The sequence below is a fragment of the Ctenopharyngodon idella genome, chromosome 12, assembly GCF_019924925.1.
Source record: "Ctenopharyngodon idella isolate HZGC_01 chromosome 12, HZGC01, whole genome shotgun sequence".
In the NCBI taxonomy this organism is placed as follows: domain Eukaryota; kingdom Metazoa; phylum Chordata; class Actinopteri; order Cypriniformes; family Xenocyprididae; genus Ctenopharyngodon; species Ctenopharyngodon idella.
The window spans coordinates 4,104,330-4,129,554 of NC_067231.1; the positions used below are offsets into that span (position 1 = coordinate 4,104,330).

General features: G+C 40.5%; 1 protein-coding gene across 3 annotated transcripts; it reads right to left on the bottom strand.

The window, feature by feature from the left end:
- Positions 1-313: 313 nt before the first annotated feature.
- On the bottom strand, positions 314-25,225 carry prr12a (proline rich 12a). Of its 3 annotated transcripts, XM_051914113.1 has the most exons (16): positions 24,520-25,225; positions 24,196-24,386; positions 20,594-20,751; positions 17,502-17,663; positions 12,671-17,181; positions 12,258-12,443; positions 10,681-11,368; positions 10,015-10,508; positions 9,761-9,877; positions 9,114-9,247; positions 7,033-7,472; positions 6,038-6,160; positions 5,841-5,938; positions 4,205-4,336; positions 1,728-1,823; positions 314-1,639 (listed from the first exon to the last, which is right to left on the bottom strand). In XM_051914113.1, the coding sequence occupies exons 2-16, from the start codon at positions 24,276-24,278 to the stop codon at positions 1,505-1,507; spliced, it is 7,557 nt and encodes a 2,518-aa protein (XP_051770073.1). In that variant the 5' UTR covers positions 24,279-24,386; positions 24,520-25,225; the 3' UTR covers positions 314-1,504. The 3 variants fall into 3 exon arrangements, with proteins under 3 accessions (XP_051770073.1, XP_051770074.1, XP_051770072.1); XM_051914114.1 differs by having other exon boundaries at positions 6,038-6,157; positions 24,196-25,225; XM_051914112.1 differs by having other exon boundaries at positions 24,196-25,225.

A 25,225-nucleotide genomic window follows, 5' to 3' on the forward strand; every position in this document is an offset into this window, starting at 1 on the left:
AAAGCAATTACTTCAGACTTGTTTTGTGGCATAAACAGAAGATAAAGAGAACATAAAATGTAAAACAGCAGAAATAATAAACAATAACAGCAAAAAGGGGAAGTCTAATGAAGTCGTGGTCAAAAGTTCAAGAAAAAGTACAAACCTTTGCATAAAGTCATTTAGGGAAGAAAGTTCTGCGGAAGCCAAAAAATGAGAGAGAGAGATCCGACTTCTGATTAATTCTCCTGTCACAAAGGTTATTTTTTAGTGAAATCTTGGACCACAGTGTAAACCCAGAGGAAAAATAAAGCGCATCTTATTTGAGACAAAGTAGTTGTTGACGGTTTTATTTGTTTGTCAAATACAGGGATAGTCCATGTACAGAAGAACCGGGAGATTTTTGTCAAGAGCTGTACAATATTTACACAAAGGCTTTACTTTTGAAAGAAGCACAGTATTAGATTGTTCCAAAATAATACTCAGAATACAGACAAAAGACAAACAAATAAAAACAAATTTTCATTTTAAATAGTACTAATACATAATCCCTCCCTAATGGGAACCAGATGCGTCGCTCTCACTTTCAATTCCTTTTGATTTTTTTCCCCGTAGAATGCACTGCAATAATACCGTTTGCGTAGCTTGAAATAGTTTGTTCTTTCTTTTCTCTTCTGTAACAGATAAAAACGATAATACATTTTCCATTGTATCTACCCACCTTCGATGAGCAAAAAGGAAGACAGCTCAGAATGTGGCAATAAGATCCATTTATAACATCTGAACAAACATTATTTTAACCGTTATGAAGCATTACTGTTTGTATAGTATGTGCGAACTCCTGTTAAAAATGTCTTTATAAATAATAAAAATGTATTACTTTAGCTCACTTGTTTCACGTGTGTAGACTAAAGCGTTGAATGTCATCACATGTCGTTGCACGCATCTTCCCATGTCAGCTTTCCGATCTGCACTCATTTATAAAACAGAACCTTCACTCGCTCTCGTTTCAGAAAAAAAGCCAGAATAAAACTGCTATTGTCTTAAAAAATTATTTGTGTAAAATTTCAGTAACAGACTTCCTCCTAGTGTCGACGTGAAGCGAACTCCTCCTGTCAGTTACTTCCCACGATGAATCAGTCAATTCAAAAAGTATAAAGACTCCACACAGTATATTCCATGGTTCTGTGTACCATTCAGTGAATTCGGTAAGGTCAGCCCATTTTAGGTGATCTCAGTTTGGTCATATCCATTCGTCTGAACTCTCAGGAGGGATCCTGCACCGGGCCTGCGGCCTCGGTGACGTTTGTAACGAGTTAATAAAGTTATTGGCCAGCGGCAACCTGCTCCTCTTCTGTCGCCGCTGTGTAAGAGCCGTTTAAAAGAGAATTTCTGTAAAACCGAAGAGGAGTGCAGGGGAGCTAGGCAACAATAAATCCAGCTTCTTTATACATCGAGGCCTCCTCGATTTCTCAACGTTTCTCCTTTTTTATGCTCCTCCTTCCCTTCTTTTCCCCTCTCTCTCTCAAGCTTTGGTGCTGAGGGCCATCAGCTCTAAGAAGGAGTTGAAGAGCGTCTCCAGCCAGCTCTGATTGGCCATGCACTGCTGAACAACTTCCTCTTGTCCAGGATCTTCTGAAGCCTGCTCTATAGTGTTCGTCTAAAAAAGAAAAAGACGAGAGAATTTATTAGTGCATTCATGTATGCTTTTGTTTACTCCAGCTGCTTGTGGGAAATGTTGCTCTTACCTCTTTCTTACAGTGTAAGAATGTATGATATTTATAATGATGCAGTGAATGATAGAGACTGTAGATTCGACATGTTTCCGTTGACAACTTGAGGTCCTGGGGGAGACAGGGATGGTGACATGTTAGTATCTGAAATCTATCACAGTTTCTACATTGCTCCTATTAGTTATTAAGGTTGTTGATGGATTTAAAGTGTTAAAGAGGCCATATTATGCCCTTTTACAAAGTCTTGGTTTTGTTTTTGGGGTCTACTAGAGTAGGTTAACATCATTTTCCACATATTTGACATTGTTGCAGCTCCTCTCTTCCCAGTCTGTCCGCAAAGCTCTAGAGTACCTCAGGGATGACGTGTTTTTGTAGGCCAACCCGGAAGTTAGCGGCGCACGGGTTCCCTCGATCGAAAGCCTATGCATTTTTCCCATAGACTTTTGGAAAAATCGCAAAAAATAAGCTCTGTGTTTAACAAAGGGTTATGACACTTACACGTTTTGTCTATCAAGATAATCTTTACAAGTTAACACAACATTTATACATTTTGAAGCCTAAATAAAGTCGTCAGATATAAAAAGCTAACAGTAGGCTATAAACGGACTACAGCACACCATGGTCGCGGATCAACGTCACCACCACCAAGCTTCCTCAAACTTTATTTAGAAAACAACTTTACTTAAAAACATGCTCGCTGATCATGATCTGCGCTGTGTATGAATACTTATCCACTTTTTCATGAGAAATGCTGTCCAAATGTCCTGTTTGTCATGGTGACGTCTAAAGTCCCCGCCAAAGGAAGTAGTCCCTTTTAGCAACCGCCGTTTTTAAGACACAATAAAGGTTTAAAAAAAAAAAAAAAAAAAAAAATGTTTTTTTTTTTTTTTTTTTTTAAATCACAAGCGGGTTATAACTGGTGTGTTTTATGTCAGATCAAAACGTGAAAATATTTAGAGGCTTTGTTAACCACAGACCTTATTTCAGGCGATTTAGCAAAAACCCATTCAAAAAACCCATTGACTTTGGGGCGATGGAACCGGAAGTCCTAAAATGCTAACTCGCTTCTGGGTTTTGCCTACAAAAACACATCATCCCTGTACTCTATTTAGTTTCTGTCTCTATGAAGCCCCTCCTTCTGAAAAGTGTGTCAGCTGGACCAGTGTGTTGTGATTGGTCAACCGTTTTGAGGGCGTTTCAGATATGTAATTTATATGACCATAACAGTGTTAGATCTGGGGTGGAAAAAACAGTGTCTCTTGGATAATAGCAACAACACACTACTAAGGGGCTATTTACACGACAACTAAAAATGGAAAACTTTTTTTGTTTTAGCCATTCATTTACATGACAACAGCGCTTTGGTGGCCTGGAAACGCAAACTTTTGTTTTTGAAAATGCTACAATTGTAATCTCTGTAAATCGCAAAATAACGTGAATCTATGAAAATGGTGACATCGTCCACATGAGTATTACGTGTTTAGTCTATCCACCTTATTTTTTTCAACGTGATTTCTGTGAATGTGGGAGACTTCCGATTTATTAGCCGCTATAGGGAAATAACGAGAATAATATTAAAGTGCAATAAACTGTTAAAATAAGATGGATAGGTATGCGTGTTTGACGGGAGTGCTCTGTAAAACAATGCGTATGCGCAGGCACGTAGTCTCTCTTTACAAAGTGACATCGCCAACTACTTGTCTGGTATGCATCACACAGCGTGTTTAGTCATTTTCACAGATCCGTGTGAACGGGGATAGTTGTGATAACGTTGTCATCTGTACAAAGAAAAAAAATTTCCGCTTTTAGTACTTCGTTGTCATGTAAACGTACCACAAGTAACTCAACCAGGCCCCGCCCCTTGTTTTTGCATATGCTTTGGCTGGGAATTATTTAAATTAGGAATATTGTGACATGTTCGTTTCCGTAAGTTTCAGGGTGTTCAGAAAGAGTGTTTATTGATATAGAGAATAACTCACTTTAGAGTGGAATGTTATGAGATTTTATTACAGTTTAAAATAACTTATTTTCTTTTTCAATATATTTAAACATTTTGTTTATTCCTGTGATGAAAAGCTGAATTTTCAGCATAAATTCTCCAGTCTTCAATGTCACATGATCCTTCAGAAATCATTCTAATATGCTGATTTGCTGCTCAAGAAACATTTCTTATTATAATCCGTGTTGAAAACAGTTGTGCTGCTTCATATTTTTGGTGGAAACTGCTGCATTTTTTTTTAGGATTCTTTGATGAACAAAGTTTAAAACAACAGCATTTATTTGAAATAGAAACTTAAAATTAAAAACTGACACCTTTGATCAATTTAATCCACCTTTGCTGAAGCATTAATTCTATAATTTCAAAAATTCTTGAACCCCAAACTTTGAATCACACACAAATTGACAGCTCTTAATTAAATTTAAAAATGAATGGTGCCATAATTTCAGTATCAGGGGGACTGTTTACTGTGAAAAATTCACGTTTTGATCACCTGTGGTTTGGAAACACTCTTTTTGATGCGGTTCAGGGTTTTGCGATTGTAGCATTCTCCACCCAGTCTGACCCTCACCGTCCCCGAGTCCAGGGGCTCCGCTGTTATCTGAGGGAACGTGTGAAGAGCTTCCTGTGGAGCAGGAACAGAAGGACATTCAGAGAAGAATGGATTTTATAGGGTTTGCGTAAGTGTTTGAATTTAGCTTTTAGAAATGTCAGTTCTGAAATGCCTGGAAAATTGGCTTGTTTTGTAGAAAAGTACTTAATTTAAGAAGAATGTGTAGGTGGTTTGAACGCACAAGATACATGTTTAGGAAAAAGTATTAAAAGTCTTAATGCTTTACTGTACAGTTTTTGTAACCAACATTCAAGATCAGTTTGTTTCTGAAATGATAAAATGTGTAAATGTATATATGCGAGTCTCTTTCTGCTGTGAATATACAGCAGCAATGTGCTATATATAATGCGACCAGTGTCTAAAACAAAGGGATAAAGTCTCTAAATGAAAAAGAATCAACAGTAACTTGTGAAAGGTAAGTTATTCAGCGTACTGAATTAGCAGTAGAATGCTATTAAGTGTGAAGATTCTCATCATGTTAGAGGTCTGCGAGGGACTGTTTTTTTCGTCCCGCTCCCGCCCGCTCCCACAATGGTTCTATTCCGCACGAACCCGCTCCCACCTAAAATTCACTCTGTGTTCACCCGATATCCGCATATAGTGATTTTCTTCCCGACGGGTCCCACTAAAGATCGTTTCCAGAATCTCGCGTTTAAACTTCCCCTAAAGAAAGAGAGTGATTGGGGATAACAAATATAAAATGTTGCGTATATACAAGATTTTTTATTTATCTATGATGCTGTCAACACCCTAAAAAATGTCAAAGAAAAAAAATGTTGGCTGCAAAATGAAATCTTTTTTAACATCCACGCAAGAACAGAATGACGCTGACTGACGACCGTTTCAGAACGTCTCTCCTCCAAAATCCGATCGCAAAGGTTGGAAGGAAATGTTCTCTGAAGGTGCACTCGCGCAGACCTCTAATGCAAAGAACATATATTGACAGGTTTCTCAGGACAGGGAACTGGTGACTGTGTGAACGCCACCACCGCAGAAAGATTTGTTCACTTCAAGTTCAAGCACAGATGCGAGGATGTCAAAGCATCTCGGGAGCGACCAGGTTATTGTCAGACCGCCCGCTCCCGCCTAATGCACACTATAGTTACGACCGCAATCCACCTTTCATTCAAAATTTAATCCCGTGCAGCAAGAAATCTTATCGGGTCCTGCGGTTCCCACGGGAATGCAGACCTCTACATCATATCATTACAAGGCTGCCATCTACAGCCTTTATTTATTTAATATGTATTAAAGCAATTAATATACAAGTATATTATGTAGATGTTTATATTCTATCGTTAGTCTGAATTCTTTATGTATATTATATTCTGTTTATAATCTATGGATGAAGAGAATGTGAAAAATAAGTCATTTAAGAACAACCTATCGTATGAAGTCCTTGAAAAAAAACTGGTGCTGGAAACATTGAAAGACCTTGATGATGCCTGTTGCTAAGTGACATGAAAGACTAATGAAGCAATCGAATAAAAGAATCACAGATAAAAAGGTGAGTTACCTGGTGCTGGGAGTTCATATTGACTCTTTTCAAAAGCTTCCTCTTCTGCTCACTGAGAAGGCTGTCGATCTTGCGCATCGGAGGAAGATATAGCTCATCTGAAATAGCCAGTAACGCAAGGAGAAGGGTGAATTTCATCTCATGTTTTGAAAACGACAGCACTGCAGTTTGTCTGGGAGGTAATCATATTCGTTTACCTTCGGTGTCCTCTAGAGCCTGAATCATGTCCGGGTCGAGCGCCGTACTGACCAGCATCTCCACGTAGCTCCGGTACATCTCACGCATCGCACGCGTGTTCAGGCCAGCTTTTACTGAGACTGCTGGACAGAGACATGTCAAGTTATATTCACTATCATAACTGTACACTGCCAACTATTTTATGTCACATGGCCTGTTTTTTTATGTCTAAAAATGGTTATTTTGCATTTGAATTGCACAAAGTCAAAAAAGAAAAAGAAAATTATATTTAACAAAAAGAAAATGAAGTGTATATTTAAGACCAGCAAGTAAAATTTAGCATTATTTTCATGACAATTATGCCTTCCACAATTCCGATTACAGTAATGTACCTTAAAGTATTAACTTTAATGGCTGTAAAGTAATGGCTGTAATGCAATTTTTTTATTAAAATTTGCATAAATTAAATGCAGTAAAACATATACACTAGGGGTGTAACGGTTGAAATTTCTCATGTTTCGGTTTATATGATGGTTTTAAGGTCACGGTTTCAGTATGCATCTAGAGTTTTCGGTTTCAGTTCAGAATTTTTATGCATCCCTAATATAAAGTCATGTAAATAATGTCACAATGCAAAAAATCTTAATGTTACAAATTATAGGCTTTTCTTTTCCAAACAAAATATAATTTCCTATTTTTTTCTTTTGATTTTAGAGTTAAAAATTATATACAAGGTTTTAATAATCAATAATATAATTTTTTTTACTTTCACATTAAAGTACCGCAAACAGTCTCATTCTTTAAACATAATCTGAAAAATATATAAATATAGCTTCAAAAAATTAATATATTTTTATTCCAAATTGTGTACAAATAAATAAATAAAAAAAAATCTTGACAAACACAATCATTTTCTTGAATCTGTATTTGTTTTTTTTGTTCATTTGTCACATTAAAAACATACACTGCACATTTCGGCAAATGCAGGCCATACACATGATAAAAGTATACTCACTTTCATCCTCACTTGCTGAGGAGTCTGATTCTGATGACGAAGGTACTTCCTTCAGCCACTTCCTGCGTTTCTTGGGCGGAGGCTCTGCCTTCACCTTTGGTAGCTGAGGCTTGGCAGAGCGTTCAGTCTTCCTTTCCTGTGCACCGCTCTTCTTCTCCTCCTTTACCTTCCCTCGTTCTGTCACTGCTGCTCGTTTCTCAGGCTTCGAAGGTGGCGGAGGTGGAGGTGAAGCTTTCTTCTCTTTTTCCTTCTCTTTCTTTTCTTCCTTCTCCCTGATTTTAAGCACCTTTTCTCTGTCCCGCTGTTCTTTTGGCCGAATGTTGTTTTTCTCTCGGCTTTCACGTGGCTCCTTAATCTTCTCTCTGTCTTTCTCAGCCTTCTCTAAGGGAGTCTGGTTGTTGGGGGGCGGGGCTAACTTCTGGACTGGTTGAGACTGCCTCCTAAACAGTAAAAAAAATAACCGGAGGTTTGCAAATATACGACTTCTTGAAATGATCTGCTGTGATCTAGATCATTATGACACCATTATTAAGCATGTCAACAGTGCACAACAAAACATTTAAAATATCCTACCCTAGTACATAATGTAACTATTACAACTATATTAGTGTCCATACCAAAGGACAATAATGTTCTGTTTATTAAGCGTCCACTGCAGTAATGGTGTCTGCTGCTTTAAATGCTCAAGCTGGGTGGATTTTTATTGGCTATCAATGTTTTTATCATTCATCACCTGGTAAAAATCCTTCTGAAAGCGATTTCAACAATATTGTTCCACTGTTTTTGTTATAGTTGTGTGAACTTTCCTCTTTTCATAGAATTAAAACAATATAAACTTTATAGTTATTGTCCTTTTGTAAACAGCCCTTTACACTGTAACTTTTATACTGACATTTAGGATGTGTGCCGAAACCTGAAAAATGCTACCTTTACAGGTAGTACAATACGGCAAAAAGACACATGCAAATTTAATGTTCGTGTAATATCCTGTCAACTAACATGACTTCATCTGATGGGCTTTTTAAGAGATATATGTGTCTATTATGTGTCTATGATATCTCACAATCCTGTGAGTGCAGTTCAATGACTGGTGGGGAAAAAAAAAAAAAATAATAATAGTGTTGAAGGAACAGCTGAAAGAAGTTAAAGAGATAGTTCACCCAAAAATGAAAATCATCATTTACCCACCCTCAAACCATTCTAGGTGTATATGACTTATATTAAAAAAATATCCTTGCTCTTTCAAGCTTTATAATGGTAGTGAATAGGGTTCCTGATTTTGAAGCCCAAAAAAGTGCATCCATCCATCATAAAAGTAATCCATACAACTCCAGGGGGTTAATAAAGGCCTTCTGAAGCAAAGCGATGGATTTTTGTAAGAAAAATATCTATATTTATAACTTTATAAACTAAAATAACTAGCTTCCGGCAGACAGCCTATGCAAGTCAACTTATTCCAAAAGAGTAACTTTTTACGCAATGTATGACATAGGATGTAGGAGCAGCACAAGCTTAGACGTCTCCTGCGGTTAAAAAAAAATAGGGCTGGACAACAAACTCAAAGCTCCTCTTATCTTATATCGAAATCCTCTGATATTTCTCTTTAAATATTCTCGTTTTAGACTTATAATTCGTGGCCGGTGTATTGTTTTGCTCTGTCCTCTGCGCCTTTATTAACCCCCTGGAGCCGTGTGGATATCTTTTATGTGGATGGATGCACTTTTTTGGACTTTAAAATCAGGAGCGCCATTCACTACCATTATAAAGCTTGGAAGAGCCAGGATGTTTCATAATATAACTCAGATTGTGTTTGTCTGAAAAAAGATAGTCAAATACACCTAGGATGGCTTGAGGGGAAGCAAATATAATCATGGGATAATTTTCATTTTTGGGTGAACTATCCCTTTAAGTCACTCAATATGAATAAAGCTAATTTGAATCTCTTCTAGATCATTAGACATGATGCTATGGTGCCTAGGTAGTCTTTCTGAAACCAGTTTCCTTAGGAGATGCCTTCACATTCAAATGTTGTCTGTGAAGTCATTGACTTGACAGGAAGACAGATAAAGGGGTCAAAATACCTCAGGTTAAGAGTAGGTCTGTGCCAGGGCTTACAGGAACAGACCCTCACGTAGTCTTTTTTGTTTATGTTTTCCAGAAACTTCACATACAGCCGCTGGTAGCGCTTTTTAGCATCTCCAAAGTAACCCAGATACTAGGAAGAAGTAGAGAAATTAAGGAGAAGGGGACAAAAGAAGAGACAACATATTTAGAAACATATAGTGACACAACTTAAAATGCAGCTTATACAAATGTCAAAAACAAAACAAAACAGAAATAACTGTTAACCCATAACTTAATGTGCTGATAAATATTGTTAATTGATTTTAATATTATTTAACTGCTCTCATGAAAATGTGAGTGATGCTCACTGCCACAATGCTAAGTTGTTCTGAATGGTTGCCATGATGTTGCTTTGCAGTTAATAAATTAGTTTGAGTGGTAGATTAATAGAGTATTACATAGGCGAATGGGATTATTTAGCCTGTTTTATTGTCCATCAGATAAAAATGGAAAGACTGATATTTCTAAAAACTCTGGCTAAATACAAGTAATAATAACAGTGCAATGGTAAACAGCACTATAAACAAGAGCTGAACATAATCAGATAAGAAACAAAGTAGAAATCAGCTGCTTCCTATAATTGATGTGATGTGTCATGACTCACATTACTAGTGGCACAAAACTGTCTCTGTCCATCCTTAATCTCGGGGGAAAACTTCTGCAGCAAAGCTTTCTGTACACGCCAAATCGGAGGGGGCTCTCGTCCTGTCTGCAGGGCCAACTAGCGAGAGATGAGATTAATATGAAATGAAACCTACATACTGCGTCACATTATATATCTGCACATATGCATTATACATACGCTGACAAAAATCTAAAAAGAAACTGGAAAAAATATATATAAATGGATTGCCATACCTTCAGACTCCTAATGTCCTCAATCCGCACCACAAACTCATCCCTCTCTCTGAAAATACCCTCGCCTCCACTCTCACTCTCATCCTCATCAGTTTCTCCAACAATGGCAGCACCGCTCTGTTTCTGTGCCAAGTGCAACGGTAGAATTTGAGGCACAGGGGGCTCTTCAGGGGACGCGGGCTCTTCAATGGACTCCTGTACCGGAGGGGGACTGGGCGAAGGTGGGCTAGAGGATAGAGGGGGCTCTACAGGAGGAGGAGGTAGAGGAGAGAGGACAGGCACAGTGGAAGCCACAGGACTGGATGGAGGTGAGGACTGCTGTGGTGGAGATTTCTGAGAGGCGGAAGGATTGTCCTCCTGCGGAGGAGGGGGAGATGGAAGGGGGAGGGGAGGAAGCGGTGATGGCGAGGAGGCGGAGGAGGGAGCAGGGGATGATGGGGAAACTGGTGGGAGAGAAGGGGGAGCTTGGGCTTCAATGGCTTCTTTAGGCGAGTCTGCAAGAGAGAAGGGTACTCTTACATTTTCAACCACCCACAGTTTCAACAAACCAACAGCAAACAAGTGTTCAAATGCGTCTTAATAATGCACTATTTTAACAAAGCACAGGTGTGTGGAGGTGTTTGCTAAGCTGCTTAATTCATCCTACTTTCCAAAAATAACCCTCACCTCCAAATTTTGGGACACTCAGCAGCTCCATGTCTGGGGCGTTCTCTTTCTCTTCCTTGTCTTGCTCCACTACCTCGTCTACATCCTTTTCTTTTTCTTCCATTTCTTCTTCCTGCTCTTCTTTTTGCAATCTTGCAGGCTCAATAGAGTGGGTATGGGCATGTGAGGGCAGGTTTGTATGCATTGGTGGTTGAGGGCTGAGAGCTGGTGGCTGCTGTGTTGGTGTCAGTGGTTCAGGAGGAGGGGGAGGAGGGGGTGGAGGAAGTGAAGAAGGCTGCATTGAGGTGATTTGAGGAGTGTCATACAGAGCAGAGATTGCTGAGGAGATGCTCTTTTGCAGGTCCTGGTTCTTTCCAACTGAGTCCTCCTCATCGGATGAGAAGGAGGGCAAAGTCTCAAGGTTCCTTTTCAGCTCTTCATCCAAGCGCTTGCATGGGCTAGGACAGCCACCCAAAGACAGTCCTCCATCACTTTCCCCATCTCCATATCCAGATACAGCTGCAGCAGCTGGCGGGGGTGGTGGTTGAGGGGATAATGGGCGAATGCCTCCACTTTTCCCAGGAGATGAATCTTCATTTCCACAGCTGTCAGCTGAGCCCGTTGACATTCCTGATGGCCTTTTTCCAGACTTAAGAAAATCTAGAAATGAGGCAACAAAGCCAGTCTTCTCCGACTCTTTATCTTCCAACTAAATATGAAGGGACAAAATTTATGATTAGATAAAAATGCAAAAATATGCTCAAACACTACTGTGGAATCTACACTACATACTAGGGCTGCACAATTGATCGATATAAAACCAAAATCGTGATTTGCCTTAGTGCGATTTCATAATTCATAAATTCATAAGTTTTGAACTCACTTCATAACGTCAATTGAGTGTTTGAAATAACTTTTATTTGGGATCTGAAGTGGCTTCTTATCACAGAATGAGGCAGACACTATTATTTTGAAGTATTCTATACTGTAATTAATGCCATGTCGATTAACATTGCATTATTAATATACTTTATTCTTATGAAAATACCCAATATGGCTTGAATAACACAGATAAACGATATATTGTTGCAGTTATTCTTTTATTGTCTTCATGTTTAATAATTCAAAGCATTTTTATCTTCTTTTTATTCAGCTATAGCCACAGCTGGATGCTTTGTTCATATTAGGGATTTCCTGGAACGTCATAAGTATTAGTTTTGTGAGGCATATTTGGACTTTGTGCATGAGGGTGCCCTCCGGCTTCCAGTATGAATGAAACAGACATTGAATGAGTTTATAGCACTCGATAATGCTCACACCACCCTTTTAGGTAAAGAAAATATGAAAAATAACAGTTCTCTTATTATTATTATTATTATTATTATTATTATTATTAGTAATAGTAGTAGTAGTATTGATATACAAGCACAAAATTGACCCAAATTGTGCAGCCCTACAAGCAGGCACAACAAACCTGGTGTTCTTTATAATTTTTTTAGTTAATTTGTTTTAAAAATTGCACTTTACAATCACAAATCGCAATTTTAACCAGAAAGATTTTTTTCCCCAAATTGTGCAGCCCTACTACATTCGCATACCTCTTGGGATTTAGACTTCTTGTCTTGAGGTCTGTTCATGTCAGGCACTCCGGGTGTCCCAGGGCTCAATCCCAAAGAAGGTGCGGAACCAAGGGAACCATCTGAGAGAGCCGGATCAGTGCCTGATAAGGAGTCTGTCCGCAACAAGGCATCAGAAGATGACATGGTTCCAATAGGAAGTTTAATCTAATAGAGGGAGATAAGACGTTATAGAAAATCTCCTGGAAAGTGATGGAAATGAACATACAAATTTAAATATCCAATATCACTAAAAAAAAAATTAAAAAAAATCTACTGGCTGATAACTGATATATTGTGCATCTCTAATGACTACAAAAGTTAATTCATATCACAATTTTTTAGACAGTATATTATAAATTGTAACAGTAGCTTTTTAAATTTTAACAGCTTACCTTGATGGGTTTGATTGGCTCCTGATGCTGTGTCTGCTGCTGTGATTGGTGATGCATTTGCTGCTGCATGTGCTGCTGATACATCTGATTTGGATCTTTATTGGCTATATCCATGTCCATCATGGATTCATCCCGTCTACCTCTGCCTCTCCCTCTTCCTCTTCCTCTGCCTCTTTCAGGAACATATCCTGTTCCATACTCTCCCATCATACCCCTAGAGTGGTGAGGTTCTGGCAATGGGCGTATGCGTGGTCGTCCACGTGGCCTTGGAGGTCCTTCTCGTTTGGGTTTTGTGGGCTTCCTGCCTCTTTTCTTCGGTCCATCCTGTGGCAACAACTGAGGAGGGGGACCAAGGGATGGGTATCCAAAATCTAGATCACCCATTAAAGGGCTTAAAGTTCCCCCTCCCACTCCACTTGGTTTGCGACAACTGGACACAAGGTCTGGTATCAGATCAGGAAGTCGGCTTCGGCTGTTGAGACGAATGTCAGCTGGGACATCAGCCTTATCCTCATCATCCTCAAATTCATACTCCTGTGCATAGCTCTTCTTGGGCAAGGAGTTTGGATCAGGTCTCTCCTTCAGCAGATGGAAGGAACTGGATTTCAGGAGCTTCTTTGGGCGAGAGGAACAGAAAATTGGAGAGGTAAGACCCCCGGATCCAGACCCAGATCCCCCAGTACCTCCTATTTTGGCACCAGATCCTTCCCCAACAGTTCCAGTTGTCCCCATTCCAAGGCCGGCTGGTTGAGATTGGATTAGTCCAAGCTGCTCTGTGTTGACAGTAGATGGGAGCTCATGAGTCTTCAAGGAGTCAAGATCTAAATGCATGGTTCCATTATCAGGTTCTGAAAGATCATGGCAATACTGCCCATACCCCTGGTCACTGTGATGGCCAAGCATATCATAACTTGGACCTGTATTGTCTCCTCCTCCAGGTGTTGTTTTAATCCCTTCCATTCCTTCCTGCACTGTTTGGCCAGATGCAACCCCATCTTGACCCTGCCCAGTTCCTCCTGAACAACTGGATTTGAATTCCTCTGGGCAGAACATATCTTCCATTCCAGGAAAGAACGAGCGGTCCTCATCTGGGAGAAGAGAATCAGGAAAGCAGATGGATGTTAAAGGAACAAACCTCTGGCTCTGTTGGCTTTGATTTTGGTTTTGATTTGATTTTGCTGCTGGATTTCTGGTGTCAAAGTGGGGCTCTCCTTGATGCTGGTCAAGTTGAGCTTGAGGAATCTGGGAGGCATGAGAGGGGTGAGACTGCTCTTGTTGCTGAGAAGCTGCAGAGGAGGCCTGTGGAGGAAGATGATGATGGCTCTGCTGATTATTATGGGAGGAGTGAGGGTGTTGATGGTGGGAGTTAGGATGTTGAGGACCTTGTGACGCTTGTTGCTGTTGGTGGTGGTGGTGGGATAGGTGGTGTCCATGGGTAGTTGACGATAAACTCATGTCTGGCTCAGGAAGATATGAGTGTAACTCTGAGGCATGGTGCTGCGTTGGGTGGTGAGATGAAAGTCTTTGCTGCTCCTGTGACTGGCGCCTTTCTACACTTCCTGCTGTTGCTGCTCCAGAATTCCCCCTGCTTCCTTCACCCCCTGTCCTCTCATCCACCATTGCTCCCTCTTGGCTAGATGCCCGAGAGAGGGAATGCTCCAACATGTCTAGTGGAGATACTGTGTTAGACTTAGGGCGGCTCTGGTCTTGCTGTTGAGAACCATGACCATAGTGACCAGCTGCTTCCAAAGCTTGGGACTGAAGCTGGAGTTGGAGCTGGGATGTCTGGGGCTGGGTATGGGTCTCTGCTGACACAACTCCCCCAGTGGCTTCCATAAGGGCCTGCTGGCTAACAGAATGCTGCTGTTGCTGAGGGTCTATTTTGCTGCGGGTATGGGACAGCACAGACTGCAGCAAATGAGAAGGTTGGCGAGACTGGTCAGTGGGAGAGTCCATAAGTGACTGTGAATGTCGCTGTTGCTGCTGTGATTGTTGTTGATGTTGTTGTGGATGCGACTGATGATGTGGAGTTTGCTGTTGATGCTGATGGTGATGTTGCTGCACATCAGGTGTCTTACGCATGTAAGCCATATCTCCTGAATCTTGAGGCTTTTTCTGAAGATCCATGTGTGGGTGAGCGTGTAGGTGTGTGTGCGTTGGTGTATGTGGCGTGTGTTGATGGTGGGAGGTGGAGTGTTGAGGAATGGAGTGTTGGGAATATGGGTCACCCCGCCCATAATGCACCACTGATCCCAAAGAATCATGATGATGGTGAGGATGGGAATGTGTTTGATCTGAACTCCCTCGTCCTCCATCACTTACAGTTCTGTTGCTCTTCTGCTGTGGTTGTTGTTGATGTTGTTGTTGTTTATGCTGTTGTTGCTGCTGCTGTTGTTGTTGTTGTTGTTGTTGTTGGTGCTGTTTCTTTAGGGACATCTCCAATTGACTGTCCAGTCCAGCTCCACTTCCTGTGCCAGAGACAGCAGCATTAGAGGTGGCACTATGTGTTCGAATAACACTTTGAAGGTGGTACCTCTCTTCTGAGCTTTTGCTCATCTCATAAGCAAGCCCCTTATTTCCATCCTGTGCTGGAAGGACTGGAGGCTGCTGGGTGGGCTGTGAGGAATGATGGCTTTGAGGAGGATGATGATGTGATGCTTGGGGAGTCGGACTCTGGGCCTGAAGAAGGTGTTGGATGAGGAAATCATCATCAACATCATCATCCTGCTGTGGCCTAGACTCTGTTACTCCAAGTATGCTGTTATCAGACTTTGTTTTGGGAGGAGCAGATGGGTGGTAGGGTTGTGATCGAGGTCCTCTTGTGTCAGGGAACCCTTGTGGGGAAGGCAGAAATGAAGGTGAGAGAACAGAAGATAAATATTTGTTAGATCCTGTTCCAACAGGCGACTGAGCAGGTCGTGAGGGTGCAGGAGAATGCAGACCAGGGCGGATGATTCCAGAATTGCCAGATGGAGATGGGCTGGAATCAGGGATGTGGTAAGATCCACCACTACCTCCTCCACCTCCCACGCTACCACTGCCACCAGTTCCTGTGCTGCCTCCACTACTACTACCACCAGTTGTTCCACCACTTGCTCCTGACCTTAGAAGGGCAGGAGAGTGTCCTGATGCACCATAACCCATTGATGGACTTCCAGCACCTCCTAAGGATGGTGGCAGAGACCCATAACCTGAATCAGTCCCATATACTGATTCTGCTGAAAACGACTGACTTCCCAAATTCCCGTATCCTTTAGCAACTCCAGAAGTCCTAGCTGAAGGAAGATCATGAGTCTGTGGAGAACTGAATCCCCCATATGACTGGGAAAGGTGTGATGGGGGAGGCTGATTTGGAGAGAAAGACTGAGGTTGTGGTTGAGGAGGGGTCTGGCCAGTTAGACCACTCGATGACTTGACTGGAGCCACTGGGGATCCATAACCCGAGAGGCACGACTTGGGAAGGGTTTGCTGGGTGGAGTTAGATGAGCTCTGGGGGGGCTGAGAATGTGACTGGGGTGGAGGAGGTACAGTCTGGGTTGGCGGCTGTTGCCGAGAGGATGCAGAGGCAGAAGTGGAGGTTGGAATAGAATTAGACTGACGAGCACTAGCAGACGCAGAGGAGGAGGAAGAGGATGAAGATGAAGAAGAAGCAGAAGAGGCAGAGGGTGGTGTGTGGGGAGTTCTGGAAGAGGATGCAGATCCAGAAGAGGAGTAACCACTGCTGGAGCTGCTCTTTGTCCCCTTTCCAGCCCCACCCGTAGATGTGGATGACGAGGACCCATAAGAAGGTTGGATTATCGGTCTGTACTGTTCAGTCCTGGGGGAGGGTTTATGGTCTGAGGAAGGACTGTGCTCACCCAGAGGACTGCAAGAGAGGCCAGCATGGCGAGTATGTGTGGCTTGCTGATATCCTGACACCCCACAGCTGAGGTAGTGCTGCAGGGGGTGAGGGGTGGATGAGGGGGCTTGTGCTGGAGAGGGACGTTGGTAGTGTTTAATTACACTGTCTTGCCTTGGTACTGTCCGCTCTTGGGATGTTGGCTGAGGTGGAGCAGGGGTAGAGGAAAACACAGAGGCACTGTACAATTGGGAGGACTGGTCTTGAAGCTGGGAGGACAACAAGTTGAACTGATGAGACTGTATATGGCGGGCAGAAACTGAGGCTGCAGAGGAGGCTTGAGCAGATGTTACCCCACTTCCAGAAGGATCATGACTTCCACGGTAAGCCGCAGCTGCACCCTGTGATGACAACAGGCGGTCAAAGCCCAGGCTCGACTGAGAAGGCGTCTTGATGTGGAGTAAAGGATCATGGGGTGACAGGAGGCCATTGGATGTGGGACTAAAAGTGGGCGTGTCCTGTAAGGACAATGAGGGGGTCACACCAGGGAAGGAGCGCCCTGAGAATGGCGCTGGGTGTTGATAGGCAGACAAAGCAGATGAGGATGGGAAGGATCCAGATCCAGGAAGGGCACCAGAGATGAAGAGCTCTGCAGGGGCAGGTGTGTGCATGGCTAAAATGTAGAGAAAACACAAAGAAAAGATAAAGGCTAAGGCTAAGAAAATGGCTTTAAACAGCTGAGTGCATATTGAGTTTCTTCAAGAGAGCCAATTAAGTTTTTTTTTAATTGTTGTTGCTATAGCAACAGTGTTGACAGTGCTGGCTGACTGCACTTACAGTTTACAAGCATTTCCACCATATACTCAGTACACTGATGAAAGGGACTGTGAATTCTTGATGTAATTTTTATCAAATGTTATTTCAGTTTGTTGTACATTATTCAAAAAGAAGTAACACCTATGCAAACCCCATTCAACCCCAAGTTCATCTTACCAGTCTGCCATGATGGAGTGCGAAACTGAGATAGGAGTGACGAGGCAGAGGGTGGTGGCTGTGGACCCCGGGACTCTAGTGCAGATATAAGGTTCATAACCGATGGATCTGGGCCTGACGGACTTGCGTGGTGAAGTCCAGCATCAAAAAGTCCAGACAGGCCTAAGAAAAACAAGCATATAATGAGCCCATTTTGGTAAATACATTAATTCCACACACACACACACACACACACAAAAAAAAAAAAAAAAAAAAAAACATAAACTCGTTATTGGTGATATCAAAAGTACTGGTGCTTTGGTACCCATTTGATACTATAATACAGTGGTTCCCAACCATGTTCCTGGAGGCCCCCCAACACTGCATATTTTTCTATCTCTCCTTTGTCTGACACACCCATTTCAGGTCTTGGAGTTTCTACTAATGAGCTGATGATCTGAATCAGGTGTGTTTGATTAAGGAGACATGGAAAACATGCAGTGTTGGGGGGCCGCCAGGAATGTGGTTGGGAACCCCTACTATAATAAAAATGAAAATGTAATGATACCAGTCTCTCTACAGTAGCGGTAATAGAGAGAGCTAAATCTGGTACCCATGTCCTGTCACATGATCAAATTCAGGTGCACACATGAACGATCAAATTCACTTCTTGGTGAAAATACTTCGGAAGGGTATTAACGTAAACACAGGTCTTAAAGAGGTCATGAATTGAAATGTAAGAGCTCATTGTACTATAAAAACATCCTGTAAGTTTCATAACTCAAAACTTCCTTGTTAGTCCAAAAACAGCTGTTATTGAAACCAATCTCCGAGAACGACATTTCAGATTTTGTCACATTATGACAAGACCGCCTCTGCAGAATCAGATCAACGCCTACTTCTACATCATCGTCTTTGCCCCACCCACTGGCGAGATGAGAAGAAGAGAGATACAGGATCACTGGACTAAAAATAACATTACTCTCCAAAGGATCCTAATGCTAGTAATGTGGTTATTTAGTAATGTGAATGTCTCAGTAAAGCATTATTTTTTTGTTCGGTGTGTATTCACTGTGTATTCTTTAGTAAACCAGACCCAGTTTCACCGCAGGCTTTGCAAACAGACTTTCACTGTAATGCCTGAACATGTAAGTAGCCATGTTAATTGTAATGCCCTAATTTGTGATCAGTGATTTCTGACATGTAATGATTCACGTACGGTCAGATGTTCTTTGTCTCAAAATCATTTATTGCCGTTTGTGTTTCAGTAAATCAAGCCAGTGACTAAATGGTCAACTTAACATTGTTTCTCATACCCCCAGTTTCACAGACAAGGCTTAAGCTAGTCCTAGACTAAAATGCATGTTTGAGCTGTTGTAACTAAAAGCAACTTGCACTGACATATCTTAAAATATGTCAGTGTCATTGTTTTGTCTCAAGATGCACACCAGTAATGTGTTTTTCTAGTGAAAGTTTATAAAAGCTACTTAAATGCCTTAATTGAACTAAGGCCTAATCCTGGATTAGACTAAGCCCTGTCTGTGAAACCGGGCCTTAGTAGCATGAAAAAAATCTGTTATTTAAATTGTGATTAAATTATATACAGAAAGTAATCAAAGAACACTCCCTTTATAATCGCTGGAGCTGTCAATCACACAGCATGTGGTTATCACTGACTGAGTTCAGGAATCTCGCTTAAACTCTCGTTATAATAAATGATGCCGTCTACATTGCACAACGAATCTCTTATCTACATTGTGTTTGCACTGTGAAGTCTCATTGAAGCACACAGCCCTTCCAACAGAGCGTTCAAATCAGAGGTATAAATAAAGGTAGAAAATGGCCTTTTATTTTAAAATTATGACAATGTTTGATTTAAAAATCATACTAACATTATAAATGCACCTCAGGAAACATTATAAAATAATTTTAAAAAATGCAGTTCATGAGCCCTTTAAGTGAATGTAAACAGGCCTGCTCAGTCAAACACTGACAGCATTTATTCTGTCAAATATTAAAGGGGTACTTCACTGCTGACAAAATGGGCTTTCAATAAAACTTGGCTGCCTATACAGTAGAAAGGCAAAAAATTGTAAATACGGAGAGAACGCCGTAATGAAAAATCTGAAAAACCTACGTGTTTGTAGTCAACTTCAAACTGGATGACCACGAACACAGTGTTTTAGGCCAAACGGAGAGGAAAAACTGAAAGAAACTGCCATTCTGTCAGTTCCGCCCAACCCCCCATAGCAAAACGCCGTCGCGTACAGGTAAGAAAGCTGCTGCCATAGTTTTGCATTTTTATCATAACACTGTTTAAAGAGTAGACACAGTAAGATACAATTTTCAGTGATAAACCCACTCTTACAATAACTGTTCTATTCACAACCCTCCGTCAATCAACTGTCTGTGGGCGTGGATACAAAAATGCAGAAGTATAATCTTAAGTTTTCGCGAAAGCTCTGGAGCTGTCAAAAGTATATACTGCACGTGATAACCTTTTTTAATTTCTGAACATTTAATTGAATACTTGATCCTGCTGTTAGAAACCCAAAAACTGCAAAAAAAAAAAAATTAAACTTTGTTTCTGTTTTATTATTATTATTATTATTATTATAATATCTGTTTACTTGTTTTCCATAACTACTTAAAGGAATATTTCACTTTTAAAATTATTTTGCAGGTATATTGGGCTGATATTGGTATTGACTACTGAAATTTGGTATTGTTTGTGACAAGCCTAATATTGACTTATACAATCTTTGCTGCAAACCAATCATGGTTGTCAAGGAAAAGAACATGTGATAAGTTCTATAATAAAAGGCTACTATTGGGCACATTGCACTTCAAAACCTCAGGAATGCAGTGCACCTCTTATGCAAGAGTGTTCACATCACAACCATCAAAAAATAATTACTTAAATACACATGTAAAACTTTTCTGGGCTTGATGTGATCAGTTTATATGATCATACATCAATCACAGTATCAATAAATGATCAGCATACATTAAATAAAACGAGCTATTCCATATTCCACGTGCTGTGGAGCTATACATGTCAACATGATACAACGAAACCAAACCAGATGTGGAGTCAAAGTAGTGTCACTCACCCAGGCTCCTTCCAGCTGCACCCCAAGCCCCACCCTGGCCAGATCCACCAGGATGGTGATTGGTAGCATAACCCTGCAGGGGATGGGGAGTGGCATAGGCTTGGCGATGAAGAAGTTCAGACTCTGGATGCGATGATCTAGAGCTGCCGTACACCAAGCTGACAAGAACAGAAATCACCAGTGACTTTAGCATTAATAATCAATGATGCTTGAAGCAAGTGTAAAACCATAGCCATTAAACCGTATATGTTTGCCTGAAGTAATCTCTCTTTGTACATAATGTACATCAGAGCCGAACTCAGATAAGTAAATGGGCTTCGGATAAGTGCCTAAACATGTGCACACAAAAATGTCAAAATGACATTTTGCATAGTATTCACGTAAACACAGTGGGTTATGTCTTAAGGAAACGTACACAGTTGAGAAAGAAAACGCGCGTGTAACAGTATATTGGATCCGTGCATTAGCTCTTAAAGTGACAGCAGCCTAGTATACCTGCTGCAATCTGTCATTAATGATAATCAAACAACAAATGACAAAGGAAAATTACTCGCTGATCTTGACTGAATAACTTAACTAGTACTTGTAACAACTAACTTAAGTAGTTTTAATAAGGATTAATCTATATTTAATGTTTATAAAACGGTTAGTTCCTGTCCTTGATTCTGATTGGTCAATAGCTGTTTTATTCACGATAAAACACGGCTATGACCGCTTCACCTAACGGTTCTGTGTACCACTACACAACACCCTTAGCAACCACTCTTAGCAACGTAAACTGTATGTTCTCAATTGATATTGTTCATTGAAGCTTGCTGTATTATGTAGAAGAGTATTGTGAGAAAGAGATCGAGTGAGCGAGTTTATTACCTGCATTAAGATTTAGCATTTTCCTTCAAGTCAGTCTTATGTTCATAATAAAAAATCTGTTTAAATGTCTGATGTATTATCTTGTCCTTTTAACAGTTAAAGGTGTTTTCCTGTGACTGACAGCACCAGTCAAAGCATTTGTCAGTTGTGTCTTGTTCCGTGTTCACAACAATTCAGTCTTTTCAATGTAAAAGTCTTCGCTACTGACTGACACTCTCACAAAGACAGTCTTTGCCGCCATCTAATGGCGTGATAATGTAACTTCTGTTGCTGTTCACGGTCAGGGTCTATTTTTTCCGGCGGAAGGAAGGCTTTTAGTGAGAGTTTACTTCATGAAAGTTGCATTGATACATATTTTTGGCTTTAATATTTGTATTGTGTGGTAACCGTTTTATAAAAGCAATAAGGTACTCGAGGCTAGTGCTGTATCGTGAATAAGTCACGGCTGAAGGGGTCGCAGGCTTCGCGTCGTGCCTAACAACGCCCTCAGCCGTGACTTATTCACGATACAGCACAGCCTCGAGTACCTTATTGCTTACATACAGTAAGACTATGCAGTGCATTATATATACATACATAATATATGCTTGTGTGTGTTATTTTACATTTGATTATTCCATTTTTTTGTTGTAGGCTATTATTTTTCTGAATACCACTGTTAGATGGTAAAAACTTAAAACAGTTTATTTAATTAGTATTTTCATTCTGTTGTATTCATTTGTCCATTCTGTTTGTAATAAGTTTTTGTTCTTATTGTATTGCTGACTGTCCACTTGTCTTATGTAATTATTTTGGACCTTTTTCTTACATTATACTACTATTAGTTTTTGATGAAGTATCAATAATTGGAAAATTTCACTGATATTTAAAATTACTCATATCGTGAAATAAGACTTTGATCATATCGCCCACCAGTAATCATGTTAAATAATTGTGATTTCAGTAGTGACCAAAAATAATTGTGATTATAATTTTTGCCATAATCAAGCACCCCTAATCGACAATTAGAACAAAATTCATACATTTGAATTAATAATAATAATCATCAAGCACCCCTAATCGACAATTAGAACAAAATTCATACATTTGAATGAATAATAATTTAAAACTCATAATCTATTAATTATGCATTAGAAAAAAAAAAATCAGTCCTATCTATGAGTATAATGAGACAACAGGTTACTTTTGAAAGACCTGAACATCTGTCAAAAGCAAATCATAGCATAAAATGTGTTAAGTGCATTACTAAAAAGTGGCCTTTATTAAGTTTCTTTGTTGTTTTTCATTATCATAATGTACTGTTAAAATGTTTTGATGCCCAAATTCAGTTGTAACATTTAAATTTGATTTTTTTTTTTTTAGAAAAATATAGTTAGATTTTTCATATCTACCATTTTAATATTGGTGCTCCCCTGATATTTAGATATCTTGGGCTGTGATACATAAACACCCTAACTTATCTTATCAATATCTAGATAAGATAACCACAGCAATTCCACTTAAGATCTCATTCAGAACATTGAACTTATCAGATATTAAGATAAAAAGTTCTGCACGGCACCTGGACAGATAATTTATACTTGAAAACAAAACAAAAACAAAAAAAAGTCTCAAATCTTAATTTAAGCTATACCCTCAGAAACCAGCCACTGCTCTCATCTAGTACAATTTTGTTCTAAACATGTTCTATATTGTGAATTCGTTATTTTATATTTTTACTAACATTATTGGCTTAATTATTATCTTTCCTGCCTCTGTAATATGTGTAGTGATGCTTTGGCATTATTGTATGTAAAAGAAACGTGTCAATAAAGTACTTTGAAATTAGGATACGCCATAGTGCTTATGCCATTTTTATTTAAAAATAAAATAAACCTTTTTGTTTATGTAATGATTTGTTAGCTGGAATTAATGTCTTAATCTGTGACAGTAAGCATAGCATCGGAGGCTAACTTGTTAGCACCGCAGGTCGCTCCCATCTTCAGAGGAACGAGCGCGAGAGTTAGCTTATGCATGTATCTTAACAGAAACGATGGATACCGTTTTATTTTCACTGCCCTTAAGAAAAACATCAATTTTATAACATTTTCTAGCTCGAATAGTAGTAGGCCAACATGCGACAACAGCACGAAGAGGTTAGCTAACGTCAGCTGAATGGAAGGGTTTGACTGTGGCCCCTCATCATCAGAGGCCGCGTAGTATTGTTTCCACGATTTATAAAACGAGGCATTATTGAACACGCGGTTGCAGCAATATGCCATGAACATGCACATGCTTTTCCAGTGCAACTGTTACGTTTGATTCTGAGATGGTGTATTTTTCGTTTAAAACATTGCGAATAAAAGAGCGCAGGTAAGCTGTAGCTTTTTTTTTTTTTTTTTTTTTTTTACTATCTCGCTCTCAATAGACTTGACCCGAGCCCCTCATTCATTGGGGATGCTAAATGAATCTACGATGGGATCTGTAATAAAATCGTGCGAGCAGAATTCACCCCGCCCCCCACCTTTTTTCTTCCCTCTCCTCCCCAAACCGCACATTAGTCCATCAATCACACTTGAATTTCCAAAGACGCAATCCCTCGCTTATTTGAATAACAATAGCTACACTAATACCTTATGACATCCTACGCAAATGCATCGTCAGAGTCAGATGCAAATGCATGGGTTTTCACAGTGTGTTTTGTCCCAAACAGCGGACACCATTCTGTGTTTTCAGCATGGCTGCATGCTTACCTTGCTTTGGCTGATCTCTCGTAGCTCCATCCGGCTCCTGCGCCCAAATCACCGAACCCAGCTCCCGGGTAATTTCTATCCATTGCTTCGCAATACGCGCGGCTGGCTGGATGCGAGCGAACGATTTCGGTGCAAAAGTATTTTTTGCACAGCAAGATCGCGGTCCTGTTGTCAGTTTTTAATCATTCTTCCTGGTGAGAGACGACTAAGTCCATAAGAGTGAAAAATAGCATATTGAAAAGGGAGAGGGAAATGGAGGGGAGGAGATGAGTGCGTGCGTGATAGAGGGGGTGTTCACCGACCACCTCCAACGAAATAACTCACCTCTTTTTCAGCCTTTTCTCATTTAAAATCAGATCAAGTAATGCCATGCTCCTGACGGGCTGCGAATAATTCGGTTTGACCTGGTTACCGATAAATTACCGATGGACGCATATGACCGTATACGTCCTTTCCCTTGTTTCTCCTCCCCTTTCTCCACTTACTTTAGTTGTATGAAATATGCATCAACCAAGCGAGGAGCATCGCCCGTTAAACAACTGCTACATTTGACGCTTGTAACAATATTGCAAGCGAATCTGGAGGAATATTAAGTGCAACCGTTAAATTCCACCCACAATGTTGTTGTGATGTGAGCTAGCTGCTAGCCCTGTCGACGCATCAAAATAAGATGGTGTTGCTGCTGTATTTTCAGTAAATCCCGCTCCCTTCACGCGTTTTGGGTTGCGTTCGACTCGACGGTTTTAATAAACTCAAGCTGCGTGCAAATCCCGCACAGTTCGCTTGAAAGCCGAGCTCGAGGCCTGCTTTTTCATAATATTAGTCATTTTCCCTCGAAGACGCCATTTTTGAAGGCGGCTGTTTCTCTCCCTTCTCCCTCCCCTCTGTCTCTCTCATACTCAAGCTCACGCGTAGTCTAGTTCACCTCACCTCCGCCTCCCCTCGGCCTCCACAGCAGCCACTAACAGAAGCTATTCCCGGAACACACTGCTCCCTCTTATTCAACCAAAATGGTTAGAGCCCAGAGAAG

Bases quoted from the DNA above. Each gene is read 5' to 3' on its own strand.
- prr12a (XM_051914113.1), bottom strand. From the start codon at position 24,278: ATGGATAGAAATTACCCGGGAGCTGGGTTCGGTGATTTGGGCGCAGGA. The intron at 20,752-24,195 runs GTAAGCATGCAG...TGTTCTTGTCAG, and splicing joins GAGAGATCAGCCAAAGCAAG to CTTGGTGTACGGCAGCTCTA. The intron at 12,444-12,670 runs GTAAGCTGTTAA...TCCCTCTATTAG, and splicing joins AGCCAATCAAACCCATCAAG to ATTAAACTTCCTATTGGAAC.